Source organism: Trichomonas vaginalis, chromosome V, assembly GCF_026262505.1.
Source record: "Trichomonas vaginalis G3 chromosome V, whole genome shotgun sequence".
NCBI classification, from domain to species: Eukaryota; Parabasalia; order Trichomonadida; family Trichomonadidae; genus Trichomonas; species Trichomonas vaginalis.
Window position 1 is genome coordinate 15889141 of NC_067207.1, and position 22315 is coordinate 15911455.

At 34.0% G+C, this 22315-nt stretch overlaps 15 protein-coding genes and 3 pseudogenes across 18 annotated transcripts, besides 6 other annotated features; 5 read left to right on the forward strand and 13 right to left on the reverse strand.

Moving 5' to 3' along the window:
* Window positions 1-22315: part of a mobile genetic element that runs on past both edges of the window.
* Window positions 426-510: a mobile genetic element.
* Window positions 1222-1268: a mobile genetic element.
* Window positions 1491-2364: a mobile genetic element.
* TVAGG3_0344490 (transposase-related family) lies at window positions 1864-2364 on the reverse strand (the record flags this gene model as incomplete). The annotated part of the gene is made up of 1 exon (XM_051230848.1): window positions 1864-2364. A coding segment is annotated over one exon (501 nt), but the record flags the coding sequence as incomplete, so codon positions are not given.
* Window positions 2365-2569: a terminal%2Cinverted (terminal inverted repeat of Maverick-1B/1C transposon ID:TVAGG3_0344500).
* Window positions 2365-22315: part of a mobile genetic element that runs on past the window's edge.
* On the reverse strand, window positions 2570-2890 carry TVAGG3_0344510 (uncharacterized protein; the record flags this gene model as incomplete). The annotated part of the gene is made up of 1 exon (XM_001298104.1): window positions 2570-2890. The coding sequence occupies one exon, from the start codon at window positions 2888-2890 to the stop codon at window positions 2570-2572; it is 321 nt and encodes a 106-aa protein (XP_001298105.1).
* Window positions 3043-3279, reverse strand: TVAGG3_0344520 (uncharacterized protein; the record flags this gene model as incomplete). Its single annotated transcript, XM_001298105.1, has 1 exon — window positions 3043-3279. The coding sequence occupies one exon, from the start codon at window positions 3277-3279 to the stop codon at window positions 3043-3045; it is 237 nt and encodes a 78-aa protein (XP_001298106.1).
* On the reverse strand, window positions 5417-5843 carry TVAGG3_0344530 (annotated as a pseudogene). Its single transcript has one exon. A coding segment is annotated over exon 1 (427 nt).
* Window positions 5889-6149, forward strand: TVAGG3_0344540 (uncharacterized protein; the record flags this gene model as incomplete). The annotated part of the gene is made up of 1 exon (XM_051230849.1): window positions 5889-6149. The coding sequence occupies one exon, from the start codon at window positions 5889-5891 to the stop codon at window positions 6147-6149; it is 261 nt and encodes an 86-aa protein (XP_051100579.1).
* On the forward strand, window positions 6174-7026 carry TVAGG3_0344550 (annotated as a pseudogene). Its single transcript has one exon. A coding segment is annotated over exon 1 (853 nt).
* On the reverse strand, window positions 7087-7662 carry TVAGG3_0344560 (organellar and viral DNA polymerase type B; the record flags this gene model as incomplete). Its single annotated transcript, XM_051230850.1, has 1 exon — window positions 7087-7662. The coding sequence occupies one exon, from the start codon at window positions 7660-7662 to the stop codon at window positions 7087-7089; it is 576 nt and encodes a 191-aa protein (XP_051100580.1).
* TVAGG3_0344570 (organellar and viral DNA polymerase type B) lies at window positions 7943-8823 on the reverse strand (the record flags this gene model as incomplete). The annotated part of the gene is made up of 1 exon (XM_051230851.1): window positions 7943-8823. A coding segment is annotated over one exon (881 nt), but the record flags the coding sequence as incomplete, so codon positions are not given.
* On the reverse strand, window positions 9785-10866 carry TVAGG3_0344580 (organellar and viral DNA polymerase type B; the record flags this gene model as incomplete). The annotated part of the gene is made up of 1 exon (XM_051230852.1): window positions 9785-10866. A coding segment is annotated over one exon (1082 nt), but the record flags the coding sequence as incomplete, so codon positions are not given.
* TVAGG3_0344590 (uncharacterized protein) lies at window positions 10957-11286 on the forward strand (the record flags this gene model as incomplete). The annotated part of the gene is made up of 1 exon (XM_051230853.1): window positions 10957-11286. A coding segment is annotated over one exon (330 nt), but the record flags the coding sequence as incomplete, so codon positions are not given.
* On the reverse strand, window positions 11718-12545 carry TVAGG3_0344600 (KilA, N-terminal/APSES-type HTH, DNA-binding family; the record flags this gene model as incomplete). The annotated part of the gene is made up of 1 exon (XM_051230854.1): window positions 11718-12545. One exon carries the CDS (start codon window positions 12543-12545, stop codon window positions 11718-11720), a length of 828 nt encoding a protein of 275 aa, XP_051100584.1.
* On the reverse strand, window positions 12634-13245 carry TVAGG3_0344610 (organellar and viral DNA polymerase type B; the record flags this gene model as incomplete). Its single annotated transcript, XM_051230855.1, has 1 exon — window positions 12634-13245. The coding sequence occupies one exon, from the start codon at window positions 13243-13245 to the stop codon at window positions 12634-12636; it is 612 nt and encodes a 203-aa protein (XP_051100585.1).
* Window positions 13410-14351, reverse strand: TVAGG3_0344620 (organellar and viral DNA polymerase type B; the record flags this gene model as incomplete). The annotated part of the gene is made up of 1 exon (XM_051230856.1): window positions 13410-14351. One exon carries the CDS (start codon window positions 14349-14351, stop codon window positions 13410-13412), a length of 942 nt encoding a protein of 313 aa, XP_051100586.1.
* On the reverse strand, window positions 15166-15966 carry TVAGG3_0344630 (integrase core domain containing protein family; the record flags this gene model as incomplete). Its single annotated transcript, XM_051230857.1, has 1 exon — window positions 15166-15966. One exon carries the CDS (start codon window positions 15964-15966, stop codon window positions 15166-15168), a length of 801 nt encoding a protein of 266 aa, XP_051100587.1.
* TVAGG3_0344640 (keratin-associated protein family) lies at window positions 16641-17833 on the reverse strand (the record flags this gene model as incomplete). Its single annotated transcript, XM_051230858.1, has 1 exon — window positions 16641-17833. A coding segment is annotated over one exon (1193 nt), but the record flags the coding sequence as incomplete, so codon positions are not given.
* Window positions 19462-19785, forward strand: TVAGG3_0344650 (uncharacterized protein; the record flags this gene model as incomplete). The annotated part of the gene is made up of 1 exon (XM_051230859.1): window positions 19462-19785. A coding segment is annotated over one exon (324 nt), but the record flags the coding sequence as incomplete, so codon positions are not given.
* Window positions 20064-20571, reverse strand: TVAGG3_0344660 (annotated as a pseudogene). Its single transcript has one exon. A coding segment is annotated over exon 1 (508 nt).
* Window positions 20584-21102, forward strand: TVAGG3_0344670 (uncharacterized protein; the record flags this gene model as incomplete). The annotated part of the gene is made up of 1 exon (XM_051230860.1): window positions 20584-21102. One exon carries the CDS (start codon window positions 20584-20586, stop codon window positions 21100-21102), a length of 519 nt encoding a protein of 172 aa, XP_051100590.1.

The following is a 22315-nucleotide window of genomic DNA, read 5'->3' on the forward strand; positions in this document are numbered from 1 at the left end:
AAAACATGAAAACATATATAATTTGTGAAAAGCTCCTGGAAGACCTCCGAATAAAAACTTCATTTATGTGGGCTAGAAGGCACGAAGTGCCTGGAAGGTCACCCCAAGAAAAAAAAACTTCATTATACCAATCATCCTCAGGGCTAGAAGGCACGAAGTGCCTGGAAGCCCCAATACCTTTTTTTTTTTTTTTTTTTTTTTTTGAATTGAATTTGGTAATATATAATAAACAGGATTTTTAAATTTCAAGGAAAAATAGCTTTTGTGAATACTTTTGAGAACTCTTCTCAAAGATCATGATTCAAATATATTAAAGAGCCAAAATATTAGAGATGAGTTCATAATCAAAATTTTACATTTTAATTATTTAGAAAAACGTATTAACCTCAATAAAAAATATCTCAAAGATTAATAGTTAATTTAGGGTTTCCTAGCTATCTAGAGGGAATTGTTCCTTATGATGTATATATTTATAATGTATGCATCATAAGGAACAATTCCCTCGCTGAAGTGAGAAAACTTGTTCGCAATTGTTTATCATTTCGAACAAGTTTTCTCGTTTTTAATAACAAACTAAAGGCTATGAGGCACTGATTATATATTAGTGCCTCATAGCCTTTAGTCCCCTGTAGAAAAGATCGAAATTTTATTGTGATTTTAACTGATCTATATTTCGCTTGCGTTATTTGAATCTTTTCTTTTGCATATGTCATTCCTTTCACTTTTCGAATTTCATTTGCCTGCATGCTTTCTCGTTTTGGTTGAAAATCAACTCAATCTTAAAATGAACTTCTTCATTCTTTACAATAAATTCAATTTTTTTCGAGATATATCTTTATCTACCCCTATGTGAGCGAGAGAGGGTCAAAGTTGCTATTTGTCACTTTTCCACAAGAATATAATGGGGAAAAAGTTATCATATATTTGATCTCATTCACTGAGGTGAGAGATTCATGTAGTGTAATGTGATAAACATTGTGATTGCTGCTCTAAGTCCTAGGTTCGAGACACATTGGCTTCATTTTTCTCTTTTTTATTGACGTAAACTATTCAATTTTTGTGTTCTCCATTCAAATTTCAGAATTTTTTTTGCAGATTTCACGCTACATTCGAAGTTACCTTTTGTAACAACCACCACTGCCTACGAAAGACGAAAGTGTGTCACGATTTCACCCGGAAATCCGACGGTTGTTTAAGAGTAAGCACTTTTGGCACCTACTCTCAACATTTAAGGTTAATTTAAGAGTATGCACTTTTGTCACCTACTCACTATGTGAGCTGCATATTCTTTCTCGCTAAATTCTTTTGATTCTTTAGAGCTAAAAATCAAGTTTAATAAAAATAATGTTTATTCATAATTTTGAAAACCAAATTCAAATTTGAATGAGAATTTTTGAAAAAATATAGAATATTTCAATAGTTTGGAATCTCTTCAACTTCCCACTGCTTATTAACACAATTTTTCCAGAGCGGTTTATCATCCTTGGTCCATTTCTTAAATTTGTTGTAAACCTCTCTTGGAGTGTATGGTCGAACTCCAATTTTTGGATGAGCGCCATGTGGCATGTCATTGTATTTTTGCCTGAATTCTTCCAATTCCTGATTGATGCTCTCAAATTCTGAAGACTTTGGAGCATTTTTGTCCAGTGATGGCCAGAGGCGTTCAATTTTGCCATTTTGACGTGGCATGTATGGAGCTGATTTTCTGATTTGAATGTCATAAGTACTCAAAAATTTTGTGAACTCTCCCTCATTTTCTTTACCGTTATCTGACCAGAAACAGAAAGGTGCTCCATATTTTTGAACTGTTGCAATTGCCACTTTTGAAGTTTCTGTTGAACTTTTGTTACGAAGCAATTTCAATGCTAACAAATAACGACTTTTGTCATCAATTATTCCATAAACCGGTAAAGTTTCTGGTTCTTTCAAAAAATGAATATCCACATGCCAGATTGTATTTGGAAGAATTGCTTCATAATCCACATAATATGCTTTTGGATTACTTTTATCTTTTTCTTTGTAAATTCCCAGAAATTTTGCTGCCTTAATAACTGCATTGTAACTGATTTGAAATTGTTTTGGATTCATATTGAGAGTCCAATACAATTTTTGAACCCCACATTTGTAATTTTCATAAGAATTCTGAACCTTCAAAATTAATTCTGGAGTTAATTCCTCTTGTGGAGGACCACTTTTAATTTTTGGTGTACCACCGATTTCTTTGAATGCTTTTTTGAGAGTATTTCTTGAAATTTGTTTGAAAATTGTAACATTTTGATAAGAATATGGAACTTTTTTCAAAACTGTTGCGTAAGTTAACTCACCACTTTCAAGTTTTTCATACATATATCTTACCCATTCATTAGTTAGTATACATATCAAGGGTACGGAGGCACTGCGCGCCACCTTACCCTTGATATGCGAATTTGACACTTTACAAAACCGTTAACGTATATTTTACAACACAAACGACAACACTAACTTAACCTTAAATATTTACAAAGCCGCCAACCACTTCACCTCACTAACGTTTTCACAAACGACTTCACTACTGTAAAAATAAACGTTCTCACTTACAAAAGTATTGCAACTCCTCCCATTGCTGTGCTTCATATAACAGCTCATAATCTTCTGACTCACTTTCTTCTTCATATAGGTCAAAATCACTGTCATAGTTTATACCTGTAAGTTTTGACAAAGCTAATGAAACACGCTTACCGTTTGTATCATATGCTTGTATAAACTTTCCATTATGCTTGTAGTCATAAACGCTCAAACTAACTTTACCCTTTCTCCCTCGTATCTGATAGAATGTATTTTCACGAGGAACGAAGAACAAATTCTTGAACTCATGACCGTTGTAGTTTGTTATCTCAATAGTTTTCGTCATTTATATAAAAATAAAATAAAAAATAAACTTAAAAATTAATGATATCACCACCCTCACACGTATGAAAACATAGCACAAAAATAAACTTAGGTGAAGAGGTTAGATCTCACCTCTTTTTTCACCTGTTTTTTCACCCTGTTGAATTCATTGCTTTATAACTCTCTTCCTTTCTCCAACTCTTCTAACTTCTTCTTAAGTTCAGCAATGTTGTCCTCATGAAGTTTAATCTTCCTTAATATACCTTCTCTATCTAATGGTTGCTTTATCTTTCTAAACTGAACTCTACCATCCTTCATAGTATGAATGTAAAAACCTTCTGGAATAGTTCCTGATTTAATATATTCTACCAAAAACTTTTGTTTCATTGCTTCAGTGACTTTATTTGTCATTTCAATCAAATAAAAATTTTAATATTAAATAAAAATAACGTTATTTTTTCAGTAAGGAAACGCAGGAGTTTTACGATTTATTTGAGGAGTAGGTTCTGGTTTAAATGTTGGAGTCGGTTTAGGAGTTGACTTTTGAACAGGAGTTTGTACTTCCATAGGTTCAGGAGTCATTGAAGGTTTTGCTTGTGAAGGCGTTGGTTTTGGCGAAGGTGTTGGAGTTTGTTTAACTTCAGCTACTTCAGTATTATTTACAACATTTGTTTATTTCTTTTCAACATCATAACTGCTCCTGCTGTAGCTAGCAAACCTAGTGGGAGACCATATCTTATATAAGGACTTGACCAAATGCTATTTTTGACAGGAGCTGGTGGAACACCTAACCTTGGTGAGACTGCTCTTTGCCATTGTGCAGCTCGTAAGAAATATTCAATAGGTGCTCCATAATCGTTTGGTAAAGTTTGTTTCATAGATGGTGAAGGTTCACGAGAGCTTGATGAAGAACTCATTTATAAGCTTTAAAAATAAACGTTCATCCTTTATTCCTCACTGTCGTCCGTAGCTAAGTTATAGTCATCTAATCTTATTATGGGATGCCATTAGCACGCACCTGAATGGCAAAGCAACAATCCCTCATAAATCCAATAAGTGGCTTTGGTACATTTTCAGTTGCTAGTTCAATAGGTCCTTTAACAGACAATTTGTATGTTATTGGAGCAGTAGATGTTTGACCTTGCTGGAAGCAAAAGTCCACTTCTGTTGGAAAACCACATAAGAAATGTGTGTTGTCATAGCTATCCCATTTATGTTCCACACTACCATCATCCACCAATGACCTCATAACATCTTCATTAAATCCTATCATATCATTGTTTGTATTGCAGGCGTTCGCAACCATTTCATAAAATACAGGTCCATATGATTTTTCGGTTCTGCAGGCATATTTCCATAAGCTCCCATGGAAAGCTGAAGATATTTAAACTTAGGGTTCTCAAAATTAACATAATAGTTGTCTTTCTTTCTAAATAGTGCCCAAATACTTTTAACATTAATAGGCGTATAAGCTGCTGTAAATGTTGCACTTGAACTATCTGTATTCTTTGAGAATGAACCGTCCATAGGAATCCAATCCATAACTTTAACAGGAAAACATAAAGCCTCGTTTGTATAATGTTCTACAAGTTCTGTATAAATGTTAGGGTCTAAAGAGAATGACTTTGGATGAATGAAACATTCATTAAAATCCATCTTTGTTCGAAATAGTTGCTGGGTTACAGTTGTAATAGTAACTGTTCCACTAGCTTCACTGCCTTCGTTATCATAGTGAATGGTTATTCATAAGGAACAAATTTATTTGTCGGTGGATTTGAATCTGAAGCAAATGCAACTTTAAGAGTTGGATTGAAAGCAATGATATCATTTACAGATATAGATGTGCATTGTAAGGCGTCGCTACTGAACTTTACTTTAAGCTGAATGTTTCCTGCAAAAGCTGGAATAAATCGAATAGCTTCTAATGGAAGGAATCTTCTAACAGGAATTCTTAAACGAAGCTTAAAATCAAATGATTTTCCTGCTGTAATTGGACCACTAACAATTTGTCCTGTTCTGCATGTTCCCGAATGACTCCATACATCTTCATGTCGAGTCTTTGAGAAAACATCTACTTTCTTTATTTGTTCGGTAGTTTGTGTGAGTTTGAAGTTATATATGCTTCTTCTCTTGCGTTGTCTTGAGAATATACGATACGACCATTTGCAAGGATTTGATATCCAGCAACTGCATAGAAAGCGTCATCGAAACCAATCCAAAATCCTGGTGGGTTTGTTTTATTGGAACCTGAACCAATTTCTTTATCTACAATAAATTGACCTTCCATTTTATACGTAATGAATGTATTGTAAAGGTCCAACATATTTTCACCAGGAGGTGAGAGATTGAATGTTACCCATGTGTTATCTTTAGCAGTTCCAGGTTGTGATGGAATCTTTGCGTCAGAATATTTTCTATTAGTGTCACCAATTTGAACTGCATTGTCTATGATATCGAAATATGAGCGAATCTGATGAATATGCTCTGCTGGAGTAAATTCGTTTAACTGTTCGTTCTGCATGTATTTACTTCAGATAAAAATATCTATTTACTTCATTATTCTCACTCTTCTTCTTGGCATTCGTGGTGGAAGTTGTTTCTTGACATTTTCAATGAACTGTACATTCTCTTTTGTCTCAACTTCTTTCACTGGCGGGTCAGGATTCTTTGACTCGGTTTGTTTTTCAATGAAATTCACGAACTTTGCAATAAGCTCTTGGTTCGTTATTGAATACATCTGGCTTCTTTTCTTCTGGTTCTATTGGTGGCTCAGTTTGAACAGAAGGTTTTATATGGGCTTCGCCCTCGGTGCCATGCACCTTAATGTTGTCGCTTTCTGCATTCGCTAATGGAACCTTTCTTTTTCTTACATATATTTTACCATCTTTACTCTGACTTACGTAATAGAAAGGATGTTGTATTCCTCTTGCGTCATTTAATATAATAGACTCTCGCTCTGATTTTGACAAGCTCATTTTACATCGGTTAAAGTTTTAATTTTGTTTTTTATCTGCAGTCAAATGACTCAGACAAGCCCTACGGACAAGACCCAAGGGGTCATAGATGTTGAAGCATTGAAGAAAGAAATTCGTGAGCAAATTTTATCCGAACTGAAGGAACAAAAACAAGAACAAAAGCCAGAGAGACCAAAGAGAAAACTTAGTGAAAAACAACTTGCTGCATTAGCTGCTGGAAGACAAAAGAACCCAAGACTACTGGCGAAAAAAGCTAGAGAAGAAGCTGAAGCAAAAGCTAAAGAAGCTGAAGCAAAGAAAGAGTAAATGGTTTATTTTTATCCGAATTAAATGTATAGACAAATACCTTTATCTGTTGCGTTCAGTAGTGAAAACCCTGACGTCAAAATAAAGGGGAACAGAGTAACGTTTAAGTTTCCAACAGACTGGATTGTGAACATAAATGAAGAGAAGTACATTGGCATAACAATGTATATAACACGTGCTTTCAGAAAGGTTGACTTTATACTTCAAGTCGAGATAGAAAATGACGAACAGTCTTTAAGCGCCCAAAACATTCACATATACAAATACTTTAAAGACGATACAACATTGCTACAATGTATGATTTCATTTAATGAGATGTTCGAGAAAAAGTTTAACATTGAAGTACAAACTTTACAGCCTTTATGTGAGTTTCTTGCACAACTGAAAGAAGAAGGTAGTCAGCCACAACTTATAGACTTTCATTATGAATTTAATGAAAATGAAGATGGAACTCATGACTGTCAGTTTGTTATATATTCACCATTCAATGAAGTAGCTAAAAAGAAAGAAAATCCATTACGTATAAGATTTCAAATCTCTGAACCAAGTGATGATTTCAAGAATGTTTTCAATTATGATGCAATGCTTCCGAGGAAAAATGATTTTTCCGAAATTAGATTTCCAGGTATTTGGGATAGAAAACAAGCTAATTATATTCAAACTTAAGTAAGGAGTTGAAAATGAGTTCATTGGTCATACAAGAACTTCACCACTTCCTAATCCTAAATACTATAAATTAACTGGCTTCAATCGTGAGTTTTGGATAGACATGTTCTCCACTCATGACCATAACTGCCCAGTGTTCTTACCTCCAGACCATAAGGACTGTCTCTATATTGAAGCACAACTCTTAAACTCTACCATCGCAGTATTGTAAATGACCACATGGGCTTATTTTTATCACGAATGACCTCATTGCTGACAAAAATAAATGACCTCAGAACTTCAACTTACGAATAAAGCTTGTTTTAGTCGTTATTGAGAAGTTAAACTTTTCAGCAAAGCAAGGACTAGAAGACTTACATAAGTCAAATCCAATCTCTTGACCGTCATAAAGTGCTTTATATAACTTCATAACACTGAACTCAGAGTCTTTGTCAAATTTTCCTTGTGGAACCATTAAACCTTTATCTTCATCATAGAAACACTGAACAGAGTCAGGAAACATTTCATTAGCTGTTAAAGCAAGAACGTCTTGTTTTACACCTTTACAACGTGCATGAAATGCAACTTCATTTAAATCATTCGTGAGTAAGTCTATGTAAGTCTTCTTTCCACAAAATATTGACTTGTATGCTAAACTTTGTTTATCTTTTGTGATTTCTGCAAAGTCGCTATGAAATTGACCAAGGTTTTTACCAATGAGAACTCTTCCATAACGTTTCTCAAACTCTTCAGCTAAACGAGGGATATCTTCATTGTAGAGATGCATACTGTCCGTATCGCTATAAAAGATGTCCATTCCTAAGTCCTCAGCAGTACAGAATACTTCACACATTATTCTCTTCGACATAGACAGAATGTTAACACCAAGTGGACAGAAGTTAAAGTGTCTGCAAATGCTTTTCGTTAGCTTGAAAATAGTTTTATCTGAACCATCCAAACCTTCGAACTTCACTATATGGTTGTAGTTTCTGATGGCATATCTTATAGCATCTTTGTCATTTACTATGGTTATTTTTGACTCAATAGGAGATAGAATAGTTTTGCCATAAATACTGTTCAGAATGAGCTTTATATTTTCTTGCAAAGGATTTCCTTCTTTCTTATACTTTAACCTTAACTCAAACAACTTCTTTACTTCATCTCTTATTCTAATATCTCTGTTTCCATCGTAATAGTATCCTTGCAACACTTCACATTTGACACCTTGATATTTTATGAGGTCTTGTAATGTTATATGGTCAACATACATTAAACAGCAAGTGTTTGAACTTCTGGGAACGTTAAGTTCTGGATTTAGTTCAGGGTCACAAACTATTAAAGGAAAGTGTCTATGTATTCCAATCTCTGTTATCTTAATGAGAACAAAGAAGCCAGATATAAACTTTTCACCAATGGGTTCCTTTTGGTCGTCATCGAATAAATGTCTCATGAGATACTCTGTGCTTAACATTTCTTTCTTCATAACCTTTGGAATACCTTCTAAAGTATAAAGTCTTGCTATAGCGGATGGATATAATGAAACAGCGTCGAAGTCAGCAATGAGTTTCTTTTCGCTCTTTTGTTTCATGTTATCTGACAGCATACATCTTCCACCTTGAATACAGCGTGAAATAAATTCTCTTGGTTTATTTGAGAGGTCATATAAATTTCCATTCTGGAAGTACACTCTGTTCTCAAATAATTTGTTAGCAATAGAACAAATACTAACGTAGTCATATACGTTTAAATCAAACTCTTTCAATATGTCATTGCGGAACTTAACAAAACCTTCTCTTAAAATTCTTACATCTTGTTTGCAATAGAATGTGCTATATTTTTCTAAGTCGAAGTGGTTCGCATCTATTCTGCAACCTTTGATGGAATCTATGTTTTTCATGAATGTATCTGCATCCCGGATAAACTTACATGCTTCAGAAATAACACCAGTTCTGTTGTCATTTGCTAACAAAACACTGCTGTAGTAGTTGTATGGAAATACTTCTTTCGGTCCTGTTTGTAAGTTAAACATAGCAGGAAATAGTTTAAGCTTCTTATTTATAACACTATAAGAGTCTTTTATAATAATTGCCCTTCCTTTATATAAGCCAGTTATTTGCATTGTTCGTGAACCTTTAATGATGGGAGTTCCTTTCACTTCTGTCATGTGTCTTAAGATGAAGTTTATATCATAACTGAGGTTATGGAAATATATTAAACTCTTGTCAGGAAGTCGTTCCAAAAATTCTGTTGCACAGTTCTGACCCCAAATGCTTTCACTCACTGAACCATCTTCACTGTCATAACAGATGTTAAAAGGCTTTATGAAAGCCATCGTACTGCACTCAAAGTCAGCAAAGAAAACGTGCTCAGGAATGAACTTGCACTTATTTTTATTTACTTCTTTTGACTCGGCTTTCTTCTTCAGTTGTACACAATACTTTGGAGCATATGTCAAATCTTTAAATGGTGCAAGGTTCTGTTTATATAAGTCAGTCGTATATGTGAAAAGTTCTCCATAAGAAATAGGTTCGAAATATTTGCACTCCCACAATGTTTTCATAACATCCCATAACGGTGTTGTTCTATCATAACGAACAATATATTTGTTCTCTCTCTTTGTATAAATCTTCATCTGTTTCTCAATGTTCATTCCACCACACTCCTTCAAGATTTCTATATAGTTGCGAATGAAATATGTTGTCATTGGTAATCTTTCATTTAGCATGTAGTGGTCTTCAACAAGAAGTAAGTCAATAGTTCGAACAGTTTTACATTCTTTTGGTATGTATCTCTTTATTTCATTATGTCTTGAGTCATTGAAGTAACCAATGGTAACATTAAATGCTATACCTGTTGCGTCAGAAATTTCTTGTACTTTACTTTGAGGAAAGTCTCTAACACGAATGACTTCTCTCATGTGGTCAATAGTTTCTTCATTTACTCCAGCCTGAATGCAAGCATAAACGAAGCAGTTATCTTCTGTCATAAGTGTTGCAGTTCTTTTGTTCAGTTCATTGAAGATTTGGTAGCGCTCAAGATTTATAGGTAATGTGCAAAGATACTTCCAGAACTGACCGCTTCTCTTCTTATAAAACTTCTTTTCACCATTATCTTTCCAAAAGCTTTCTATAAGTGCTGGGTTTCCTGTTTGCTTAAGAGCTTCCAAAATGGCTTTCTGGTCATTTGTCAGTGTGCTTTCATCTCTATATGGTCTCTTTTTTGGTTTGCCTTTCTTTACATCTGACATCGTTAAGCCTTCATATTCTGTTAAATCATACATCTTTATTTCAGTAAGATTCTTTATGTTTGTCAAGAAGAAGTCATAGTGCATTTCAACAATACCTGCAGCATTTGCTTCTATCTCTGATATAAAGTTCTCCTTCAAGAGCTGATGTAGTAATGTTCCAATATTATTGAGGTTTAACGTAGAACATTCATACTTTCCACCAAGTTTATAACATACCATCCATCTCTGTTGTGAGTTTATTTTAATTTTCTCTAAGAGTCTCATGAAAACCTTACCGAAATGTTTGTGTAAGTAGTCTCTGTTTGGTTCATCTAAAGCTTCGATGTTAAAGTCAATGAGTCTATTGCCTGACTTCACATTTCTCTTCCTATTCTCTTCATCTTTCTTTAACCATCTCTCACCTTCTTTTGGTTTGTCGTCAATGGAACGAATGACATCGTTAGCTTTGCGAACTTGTTCTATAGCGCTCTTAAACATCTCTCTTCTCTGTTGTTTCAGTGTGTCGTCTCTTCTTCTTGTTTCACCAACGTTTGCATTTGTTATGTCAAACATTTCTCTTCTTACTTCATGAGGTACTGAACGTCTATGATATAAGTCAATAGCAACGTCATTTAAAGGAAATGCTCTTGCATGGACTTCGTCCTCGCCGCGTTGCGGCTTTATGAACTCATGAATTCTATCATAACTTATTGCACCATTATAGTCATTGAGGATGTCAGCGAGTGCTTTTTTGTTTGTTGCGTAATGCTTTGCAACATCTATATTAGCTTCTGTAAGAAGTTGTTTTATTTCCGAGTGTTCTAACTTAGACAACTTCCGATACATCTTTAGTAGGAAATAAAAAAATATTTTTTGAAAAAATTAGATTAGATTTTTTTAAGTTATTTTTCAAAATAATTTAATATTTTTATTTTAATGAAACACATGCAAGATTGCAAGTTCTTTTCATACAATGCTCTCGCTACTGCCATCAAGAATGAGTTCAATAATGCTTCAAATGTTAATGTTATCTTTAACAAGAAGTTTGTGAAAGAATCTAAGTTTGGTCAGTATGTCAGACCATTAGCTATCGTCATTGACCGCAAACGTTATACTTCACAAGAGTTAGCAGTAGTTTTGAAACAAAAGAGTTTCTTCGTGAATGTCAAAGATACTCATTATACTGTCATAAAGAACTCTAACGTTGACTTCTTCAGTATTGCTTTAAATCTTTCCGAACAGAAAGAATATAAGAAGGGTGAAACAAATGTGAAATATTATCCTTCATCTCTGAAGACAATAACGAACAAAGATGTTATACAGAAATTCTACCAAAGGTTGAAGAAGCTTCTATTGACATTGACGAAGGAAGTGAAATGGTTGAAGAAATAGACCCTGAAGCTATTTAAGCAAAAATATATTTTTGGTTAGTCTTCATATGGATATTTTACAACAATTCCCCAATGTATAAACTTTTCATACGCTTTTTCATTAGCTTTATATACCTTCAGAAATTTTGCATAATCTTTAGAAGCATTTAGATATTGTTTAAATGCTTTGTATGTCTTCAGAAATTTTGCATAATCTTTTACATGTTGTTCGTTCTCTTCTTCTGTCATGAGTTCCGAATATTCTAAATTCATGTTCTTTCATATGAGATAAAATTTTATAAAAAAATAAAATTAGCTTAGATTTTTTTATTCTTCCTCTTTGAAGTTATCGAAATATTCTGTTATTTTTTCCTTCAGTAATGTTAAGTCTTCTTTGAATGTAAGTATTGTGCAACCTTTGATGTCATAGTGTGTTTGAGGAAGAGTATTTTTGACAATTTCCTTTATTTGCTCATTCAGTGTCATTGAAATCGGTAAGTTTTCACGATAGAACCAGTTTCTGTCAGATTTATATATTTTAGCTAAGTCATAAAAGCTTTTGTTGTTTCTTCTGACTAAATGCAACATAACCATGTCACTGTCTTCTTCTTTCTCCAACTCTTCAATATATATCATATACTTATAACTCTTTTCCTTTCCTTTTGGTACTGAACGCGGTATTCTTTTCTGTATGCTTTTGTCTTTGGATTCAATGACTTCATCTTTTGCATGAAGTTTCTTTTCCATCTCTCCACGTTCTGCTTTATATAGTTCATCTAACATCATGAAAATATAACAAGCATAACGAGGTGAAGCCCACATTGCTACAGCATTTACTAAAAGTCTATGAACATAATATCCTTTCAAACCAGGAGCCAAATTCTTGCGATTTTCGTACGGAATCTCTTCTCTCGGTTTTCCGAGAGAAGCAATCATATGAGGAAATTCTTCTAAAAGTTCTTTTGTCTGTTGGTTTTCAAACCAATGATATGCTTGCTTTGTAGAACGAAGAGCATTCATTATACTTTGCATTTGGTACATGTCATCTTTGACTGAACGAATGAGTCTCAATTGTTTGTTATACTGTATGTATTCGTATTCTTCATTTATGGCTTCATGAACGATAGCAATTGTTGTGTTCTCTGATGTTGACATTACTGTCTTTACATACAAAATAAAAAAATTTGTTAGAAAAAAATTAGCGTTATTTTCTGACTTTCACAAAAGACCAAAAATAAACGCTTTACATGTCTTTTTCAGCAACTTCGTCAAATAATTTTATAGCTTTATCTATCTCATCTACTTCAAACGTTTCTTTACCTTTCGTGGGAGCACCATACATTTTCTCAAAAACTTCAAGCAGTTCTGTTTCAGCAGCTCTCATATCATTAACAAACACAACCTTGACTCTATTGACTGTACTGTCATATCTTTGAGTTATATTATATGTTCTTCCTATCTTATATCTCTTTGTATTGAAGTCCTTCGGTTTCTGAACGATGTAAAGTAAGCCTTCACTGCAACGTTCTGAGTCGAATGAACCATAAGTTATGAAGTTATATCCAACAACTGGGTCTAACCATAACAAAACTATTGGTATAAGATTTTTGTCAATGAGATATGCTGTAGTTCCATAGAATCTTACCGATATCATAAGCTCAGGATTTCTTGTCAAAATTTTCTGAGTTGAAGCATTTCTAACCCAGTGGTTTGTTTTCTTTTCAGATGGAGATATAATGTCTGACAAAGAATATTTGTTGTATTTCTTTGAGTATCTTACGTTTAAATCACCTATTCTAACCACTTTGGTGTCATTGTCAATCTTTCTAACTGTTTCAAACCCAATGTTTGACATTACTGTCTTTACATACAAAATAAAAATTTTTCTTAGAAAAAAATTAGCGTTATTTTTCTAACTAATGAAATTCATGAAATTTGGTCATTTTTCAGACAAAAATAATGTTTAGGGTAGATGGTTAGATCTAACCTGATATCTAACCTCATTTCTACCCTCATTATTTATAACCGTTTTACATGGTAAACGTTATGAATTCGTGAGATTCTAAACAGTTTTGTAGCTTCTATTTCTTCTTTTAGTACATCGAATGTTTTAACAATGCCGAAGGTTTCTTTATACTTCTTCTTGACGTCAGATAAAAGGAAATCGTCAGCAGTTGGATAGTTTTTGTTCAGAAATGTCAACATATCCATTTTATCTTCTGCTGGCTTCTCTGCCTCCCTCTTTAAATCTGCATAGTTGTTTCTCATACGTTCTATCTCTTTTACTGAATAGTTATATTTCCTAATTGCTGCTTTACATTTTGAACATTGCGGATTCATTTTTGCGTTATATTCTGAAACCTTACCTGCTAAAACAACTAAGGCGTCAATGGTTTTCTTTAAATCTGAAGCAGTTGGTTTTATCTGTTCATGCCATACTTTACCTCTTCTATCTTTATCTCTTATCTGCCATACACATTTTGCAGCTAATGAAACAAAGTTGTCGTATGTCTTAAACTCCACCGATTTATATATGTCAGAGATGTTCTTATATAACATGTCGCAATCTTTGTCCATAACTTTATGGTTGCAATGAAAACCAAGGAATTCATAATTTACTTTACGTATGAATTTCTTAATTTCTACTGAGTCAGTTGGTTTCACTTCTATTTCATCTAATTCAGGAATAGTGAGCTTTTGTTGTTGGATTTCAGGCAATTTGGGTAAATGGTCAATAATGTCCTGCATTTCATAAAGATACTGTTCATTTGTTTCATCTTTCGCACTACAGTCTAAATTACTTGTTAAAAGTTCTTGCTTTATCTTCTGGATTTCTGTTTCAAAAGTATATGAAGAAGGAATAAAGCTTTTCATCTCTACTAACATAGATGTTGGATTCATGACTAACGAGTTTGGTGCTGTTGTTGTTTGAATTGTTGTTGTGCCGATTGTTGAAATCATATCTTTTATACAAAATAAAAAAATAAATAAAAATAAAACTAACTTTATTTTTTCTATCTTAAGGAAATTCATGAAAATTCAAGAGGGTAGAAATGAGGGTAGAAATGAGGTTAGATCTAACCATCTACCCTAAACATTATTTTTGGTGTAAATTTCATTGACTGACTGACTGACTGACTGACGGCACAAAGTGGCTTAACGAAAACATTAATATATAAAATTCATGAAAATTCAAGCGGGTAGAAATGAGGGTAGAAATGAGGGTAGATCTAACCATCTACCCTAAACATTATTTTTGGTGAATTCAGCAACAAAATGAACGAGGTCAGGATGTATGTAAATACCTTTGAATTCATTTATAACGCCCTTAGTAAGCTCATAAAATGCTTGTTTTGAGGTCGAGCCACTTTTGGCTCCACCGTATTCTTTCAACCAAAACTCAAGAATTTCCTGCATGAATTTTGTATAAAAAGCAACCGTCTGAATTCAGACTGTTGCTATATTCTTCACAAAATGCCTTATAATACTCTTCCCAGGACTTATTTTCCAACAACTTTCTAAAGTCTTTCCTAAACTGACGGCGCAAAGCGCCAAGACCGAAGGTCCTGACTGACTGACTGACGGCACAAAGTGGCTTAACGAAAACATTAATATATAAAATTCATGAAAATTCATGAGGGTGAAAAAAGAGGTGAAAAAACAGGTGAGATCTCACCTCTTCACCTAAATTATATTTTTTGGTGTAAATAAATGGTACCATTAATGATATCATGACTGTTCTCATTCATGTCTGATTTACATCTAATGAAAAAGTTTAGAAGAATTTTCTTATTCTTTCTGGCTTATTTTTGTCTTTCCAGTACTCCCGCTCTAATGGTCCCAGATGTGTTGGCTTCAACTCTCTCAAGTTCTTAGATGGTATAACATCTTCAACGCCTCCTTCATATCTTACTTTATAAGTGTCATCGTTTGTGTTATAGCCAAGTATTTCAATAACCACTCCTCGCTTTGCTTCGTCAATGGTTTCAGCAATTTTGCCATTACTACTTTCGACTAATTTGTGACGAGGGTAAAACGCAATAGAGTCGTCAGCAGCTTTTATAAGATATCCATTACCTTGCGTAGAGTCTACGATATAATAATTTCGACTTAACCTTAAACGTTTCTTTGTCAACGGTTTGTCGTCAAGAACTACACGAACTTTTGTACCAGGAATGAGGGTAAATTGTGTTGAATTTCTGATATTTTGTGTTTGGCTTCGTTTCTTTTGTATATACTTTTCTTCTTGTTGTTGTGTCATTGAATTTGGTGTATGTCCTGTTGTAGAATGTGTTGAGGAATTATATACTTCGAGAAAATGTTTCATTGTTTCTTCGGTAAAGTCTCGCTCTTGGTTTAAATCTCTGAGCGTTCTTATGAAGCGGTTTATGATGCCGAGTATGTTATGGTTATGGTCTTCAGTAGTGTAGTGAGTTATGTTATGCTTAATGAGAAAATCTGTGATTTCATTGCTGAGGTATGCACTGTCTTGGTCTGATGTTAAAGTACTTGGGCTATGTTCTGCTACAAACTTTTGTAAAACTCTTAAAACTTCATGAGTTCCTTTATTCCTCATTGGATATGCATATGCTTTACGAGTGTTAACATTAATGAAGATGAGGAATGGTTTATGTCCTCCTTTTCTGCTTTGAATGAGAGTGTCAAATTGGTATGCGTCAGGAGTGTTGGAGTAAATTGGTAAAAAGTAGTCGTAAGGGTTTATTTTTGTTTGATGTACAACATTTTTGTCAAAGAACCTTTTCACTTCAGCTCTGTTAGTAAATCCCCAACTCTTTGCAGCTTCATTGAACTTCTTAAATGACCTCCATGGATGTTGTTCGAATACTTCTTTCAAGCTCATTTATGTAAAGTTAAAGATTTTATTCTAGGCTCAAGCGCGTTCAATGAACGCGGTACCATGCGAATATAGTCACAAATGGTGGCATGTAATCTGCACCCGAGCCTGTTGGATTTGTTGTGAAAGTATGGACATGATTTCCTCCCGGTTCAGTTTGTCGAAAAATCTTTTTTGCTGCATTGTTATAAGATGGAGATAAAACGTCATGGCCAGCTTCATAGTCTGAGTTGTATAATGGGTGGTCTTCTAATGAGTGGCTATGATCGCCAGAAAAGTTTGTAGTTCCTGTATGAGTGTGCGCAGGTAAGTTTGCTTCAGTAATTTTCTTCGAACCTCCTGTTTGCTTTGAAGAGTTAGCACAGTATAAGAATTTATCTACAATCTGCTTCCACGTACCAAAACCTAAAACTGTTTCTGGATTTGTTGAGTTCATTGACGTATAAATAGAGCCTATAGGATATAATGTTTGAAGTATTTCAGTCTTTAATGTTTGAAGCTCTGTTTTGTCTGCTTTCTTATCTAACATTGTTGGTAGTTCATATGCTTCAAAGTTTCTGGCATGATCTTCGATATTCCTGCAACTGTTATCTAAATTGTTTAGTGTATCTTTTACGCTTGTACTTGGATTCTCTAAAGGTGCACTTGAACCAAGGGTATAGTTCAATATTATGTCGTCTGCTCTAACAGTAGTGAAGGATTCATGTGTATGGTTCTTGTCAGCTTTACTATTTAATGTAGCTTGAAGTTCATTTATATCGGAGATATTGTGTTTATGAGATTTCAAAACTTTGTTCGTTGCATCAAGTTCATCTTTGTCAGCTTTACTTTTAATAGCATCTTCAAAAGTTATTTTTGCCTTAACTCTCAATGTAAATCTTGGTTCAACTAATACATCGTTAACAAAGAAGTATGAAGCGTGTATTTCATCGTTATAACCAAATGCTTCTTGTGCTTTACCTGTGTCATACTGTACAGTACAGTATATGTCATAACCTTTAGCACGAATGAATTTATATCTTCTTTCATTAACCTCTTTCGTCTTCACTTCTTCATCCTGTGTTAAATATCCATGGTAGTCCGTTATAATCTGTTCGTCTGAACTTATATAATGAACATGGTTTTTATCTGCTTTTTGTGAAAGAAGTTCAACAACTTTTGCTTCACTTATGTTACCAGTGTCACTTTCATTTATTTTTGTCAGCATTGCGTTCAAAACTTCATAAAGACTAACTACTTCTTTTGGTTCTTGAAACAATGAGTCAAAAGTCTTTCTTAACATTACATCTTCAACTGTTATGACTGAGTCAATACCTTTCTCTTTTATTGTCTTAGCTAACTGACCTAAAACAACGAACATATAGTCTAAAATATTATCTTCAGTGTTAAACACTATACAGTTTTCACGAATTGTTGTGTTTGTTGCTGTTAAAACTTCTTTAAACTCAGGATATATATTCAGTAGATTTTCAACAATTGTTTGAACCACTTGTCCTCCTTCATCTAAATCTCTTGCTGCCATTAAAGGATGTAAATTAATTGGTTCAATAATTCCGAGACGAGGGTTGTAAGCAAGTCCGTCGAACATATTTTTACGTTTGAGTGCCCAGTTAGTTAGTTTCTTTGTATTATATGTTACTTTACCCCATAAATTTTTGAGACCGTCAAAGAAACTTCCTGTATTTCCATGTAATTTAGCAAACTCAACATAAAACTTCATGCTATCTATGCCACCAAGAAAAGCCCAGAGTGCATCTATCTCACTTTGCATGGTTATAAGAGATGCAGTTGTTACACCTGATGAAAATAAAGTAAACAACCACCCTAACCAACTCTTACCTGCTCCACTTTGTTCTACTTTCACAAAATCACTGATATGACTTTTTAAGTATTCTTTCGTAAGTAATGTGTCTCCAGGTGTAACGTCTCTAACGATATTATCTCCGTCAAAAGTCAATGTTCTAACTTGTGTCCGTGCAGCCTTTATTTTAAGGCATGCATAGTCTGGTGTTTGAGGAGCAGAAGGCTCGATGTATGTAATTTTAAAGAAATCGTCATAATTTTTCTTAAAGGTTTCATATGTTGTTTTGAATGTATTGAACCTCATTATTATATCAAGAAGTTTTGTCAATGAGTCAGCAATTGCTTCATCTACTGTTGACGTTTTGAGTTTTATTTCTGCTGAGTCGTTTATGAATGGTACTTGACATTGAGTTGTATATGGGTCAAATCCTGTAGGACCCAAATGAAGCAAGTAGTCTAAAATATCACGAACAGACTTTGAGACAGTTGTGTCGTTCTTCATGACGATTTCACCATTTACAATGAATGGCATAGTACATGAAGTTATTTGTGGGTCAAAACCAGAAGGATTGAAATGAAGCATATAGTTCAGCGCCTCATACACTGACTTATACACTGTTTCATTATTTTTTGACACAATTTCACCATTTACAATGAATGGCATTGTCGAAGGAGTTGTTTTTGTATCGAACCCTGAAGGATTGAAGTTAAGAATGCTTTCAAGAGCTTCATATACAGACCTATAAACAGTTGTGTCGTTCTTCATGACAACTTCACCATTTACAATGAATGGCATAGTACATGGAGTTAAAATAGGGTCAAACTTTTCATAGTCCTTCCATGTTATATATTTCTCAGTATTTCCATCAGAAATAACAATATATTTGTCAGTAAGTGTGAGAGAGTATTGACCAAAATATAAACGTTTAGCTCTGTCAGCTTCATACGCATATGCAGCTATACTCATATTTTAATGAGAATAAAATGTTGTTCTATTTGCAAAGTACAGACCCAAACGAATACGGGACAGTAAAGCTACAAACAAACTTAGGTCTACAGAATGAGGCGCTTGCATTCAGAATGGTTGACTTCAATACTATCGCTTCATTCGTTATAACAGATGAAACAGATTTCATGGAGATTGAAATAGATGGAAAGAAGCACGAAATAAGATTTCACAATAATGTAGAATATAAGATGGAAACATTAGCTGGAGTGTTAAATGCTCTCATAAATACTACAATAAACAAGGATAACGAAGAAAACTTAATGAATGTTAAACTTATTGCAGGAGTTTTGAAGTTCAGTTATGCGAAGGAGTTTAAGATAACACGAATGAGTCATAGAGTACAACTTCTTTTGGGTGCATACCATATGACATTTCCTTTGAAAAGTGTTGACAAAACGATTGAGATGAAATCTGTTCCATACGTATGTTATGGTAATTGTTTATACATTGAGTCTAAAATAGCTAATGTCACAGGCATTTCAGGAGTTAATAGTAAAGGTTCAGTAGAATATAAATCCTTCTGTTATGCAGTCAATTCAATGTTCATTCCAAACGTTCCTGTCATAGCAACTCATTTAGGTAAATGGGTTCGCATTAGTCCTCATAATTTGAAAGACATGCAATTCAGACTTGTTGACTTTCAAGGAGAGCCTGTAGAACTGAAGGCACCAGTGCGAATGACTGTTGAAGTTGACTTTTTAGAAAATATTAAATGCAACAGCTTACAAGAGAACTCAGAGCTAAAAATATAAAGTATGAATGTTATGTATTAGGTCATGAACTTTGGTTGTTGCTGTTTGATGAAACAAATGAGTTAGTTATGTCAGTCAAGAGAACAGAAAAATATTGTGTTAGTGAAAACTGCACCAAGTCAATAAGATTAGGTTTGCATTATGAAGATGAGTTCGATACTGTTGAAGAAGTTTTGGATAGATATTACAAATTGCTAACTTGAAATTTTTTTGACTGACGGCGCAAAGCGCCAAGACCAAAGGTCCTGACTGCTTTAATTTACTAAAACATATTTCAAACAAAGTTTATATTCTGTTGAAAGTTTTGTATATTCATTCGAATATTTATACTTAAACTCAACTCCTGTAGTTCCTGGTGTTTCAATGATGCGGATGTTACCTATTTTCATGAATAGTGGAGTTTGACCACAGCATTCGATTTCAGGGTCGAGATAGTCAATGACACATTGTTTCCCTGTTATTCGTGATATAACATTTTCAATCCTCCTTTGTTAGAATTATTTGGTTCTTGCTTATAAGATTTATCAAAAGCTTCTTATCGTCTTTGAGTAAAATTGTTTGGTATAACTGAAGAAGGTAATGGTCTACGTTATCTGAAGGATTTGTTTGAACATTTGTGTAAGGGTTGTCGTTGGCTTCTCTTGAAAGAATTTGGTCCAGTGGTGGATACTCTAACTTAACATCTGATGTAGCGTTAGCGTTTGAAGCTGTTTTAAATTCACCGACTTAAGTTCTGGTTCTTTTTCTTTCAAACACTCTGAACTATAGTTCTTTATGACAATATTGTTTGTCGTTCGTGAGTCAACATTTGATGTTGGTTCAATTGGAACATTAACGGCACCAGCTAAGATGGATTTGCTTCTCATTTCATATAGAATAAAAACCTTTTATATGTATGAAATGAACAATATACTCGACAAGGGTTTGAATGTAAAGCTAACGAATGAAAATATTGTTGAATTCACTGAGACAGGTGCTGTGTATAAAGATGTAGAACTACTGAACAAAAGAGCTAAGGGAAGAAGCAGGAACATGAACAAAGGGTGGAAGCCTATAAAAATTTATGTCAATGATGGCTCAGGAGGTTCAAACATAAAGTATGCAGAAAGTTATAGAGTTTATGCTCTCAAAGGTGAAAAGCCTTCATTTAAGAACAGCTATTCTAACGCATATCCTCAAAAGCTAACGGATGGGGAAGTGGATGATATGAATGACAGCAAAAATATTAACAGAAATGGCGACAGAGATGCATGGAATTTGTTTACCATCAGTCAATTGAAGGTTAAACTTTAAAACAATGTTGGTCGTTCCCATGGAATATTTTTGACTTTAATGGTATTAGTCATGATATGAATCTCAAGGTATGAACGAGGAGAGATGAGAGACTTATATGCTTCCCAAATTTCTTCAAAAGGTAATGTTATACCTGACTGTTTCCAAATGAGTTCAATATCATAGCGTGAGAAACCTTGAAAGATAACGAAGTCAGTTATGAGACGTTTTATGTTTAAAGCTAAAAACCTCCATGTTTGCATAAGTATTGCTACAGTTAATGGTAATGTCTGACTTTAGTAATGATGTTAGCTAATGGTGAGTCAGGCTTTGAAACTAAACCTTTTCCGGCGAAGTCGTCACAAACGAGCAGAGTGTTTGATGGATATTTTTTGAAGGGGTATTTTGAAAGTTTTGACAGAATGTAGTTTGTAAGTCGTTTCATATCGTAAACTCCTGAGTATTGACGTAAGTGGTGTTTGTCAATAATTCTTTCCATCTCCTCAGAAGTCTTTTGCATTCCTGACTGTATAAATTCAACGATGGCATAATATTTCCTCTTACGTCGAATGTAACGTTGAAGAAATTCAATGAGTTCGCTGTCTGGAACTTTAACGACAGAGGCTTGAACTTTTGACATAAATGTTTTCGCTGTTGAGTCCATAGAGTCTGAAGTTGCTGATATAATGATTTGGTCATAGTAAGAGTCATTTCCTAAACGTTCTGTTATAAGAATATGACGAATGAGGTTAAATGTCTTTCCTGACCCATCTTTCCACAATAGAAATAAACGCCATTTGAACAGAACTCATAATCTTTGCTGAAAGGAAGAATAAGAGAAGAGTTAAGTTTGTCTGTAGTTTCATTCATGTCTTCATCTACGTCATGTATTAAATGCTTCATTTTATCTCCATTAAAAATGCAAGTCAGAAATATTCAGAACATAGCACCGAGTCTAACTGACAAGAGTATAAAGATATACTATGAACACGTTATGATGAAACCTACCAAAATTCAAGAAAGTCAGTATACTAATTATGAATATCCAAGACACTGGGTAGAGTATGTAGGAGGTGAGAAAGCTATTGAAATCAGACAGGTTCGAAGTATTCCAGCAGGAAGAACAATATTATTGAAGAACTTTAATGTTTTGAGATATAATGATGAAACAAAGAAGCAAGATAGTTTCCTGTTGCTGTGTATGTGAACTTAGACACAGGAGATGACATGAAAG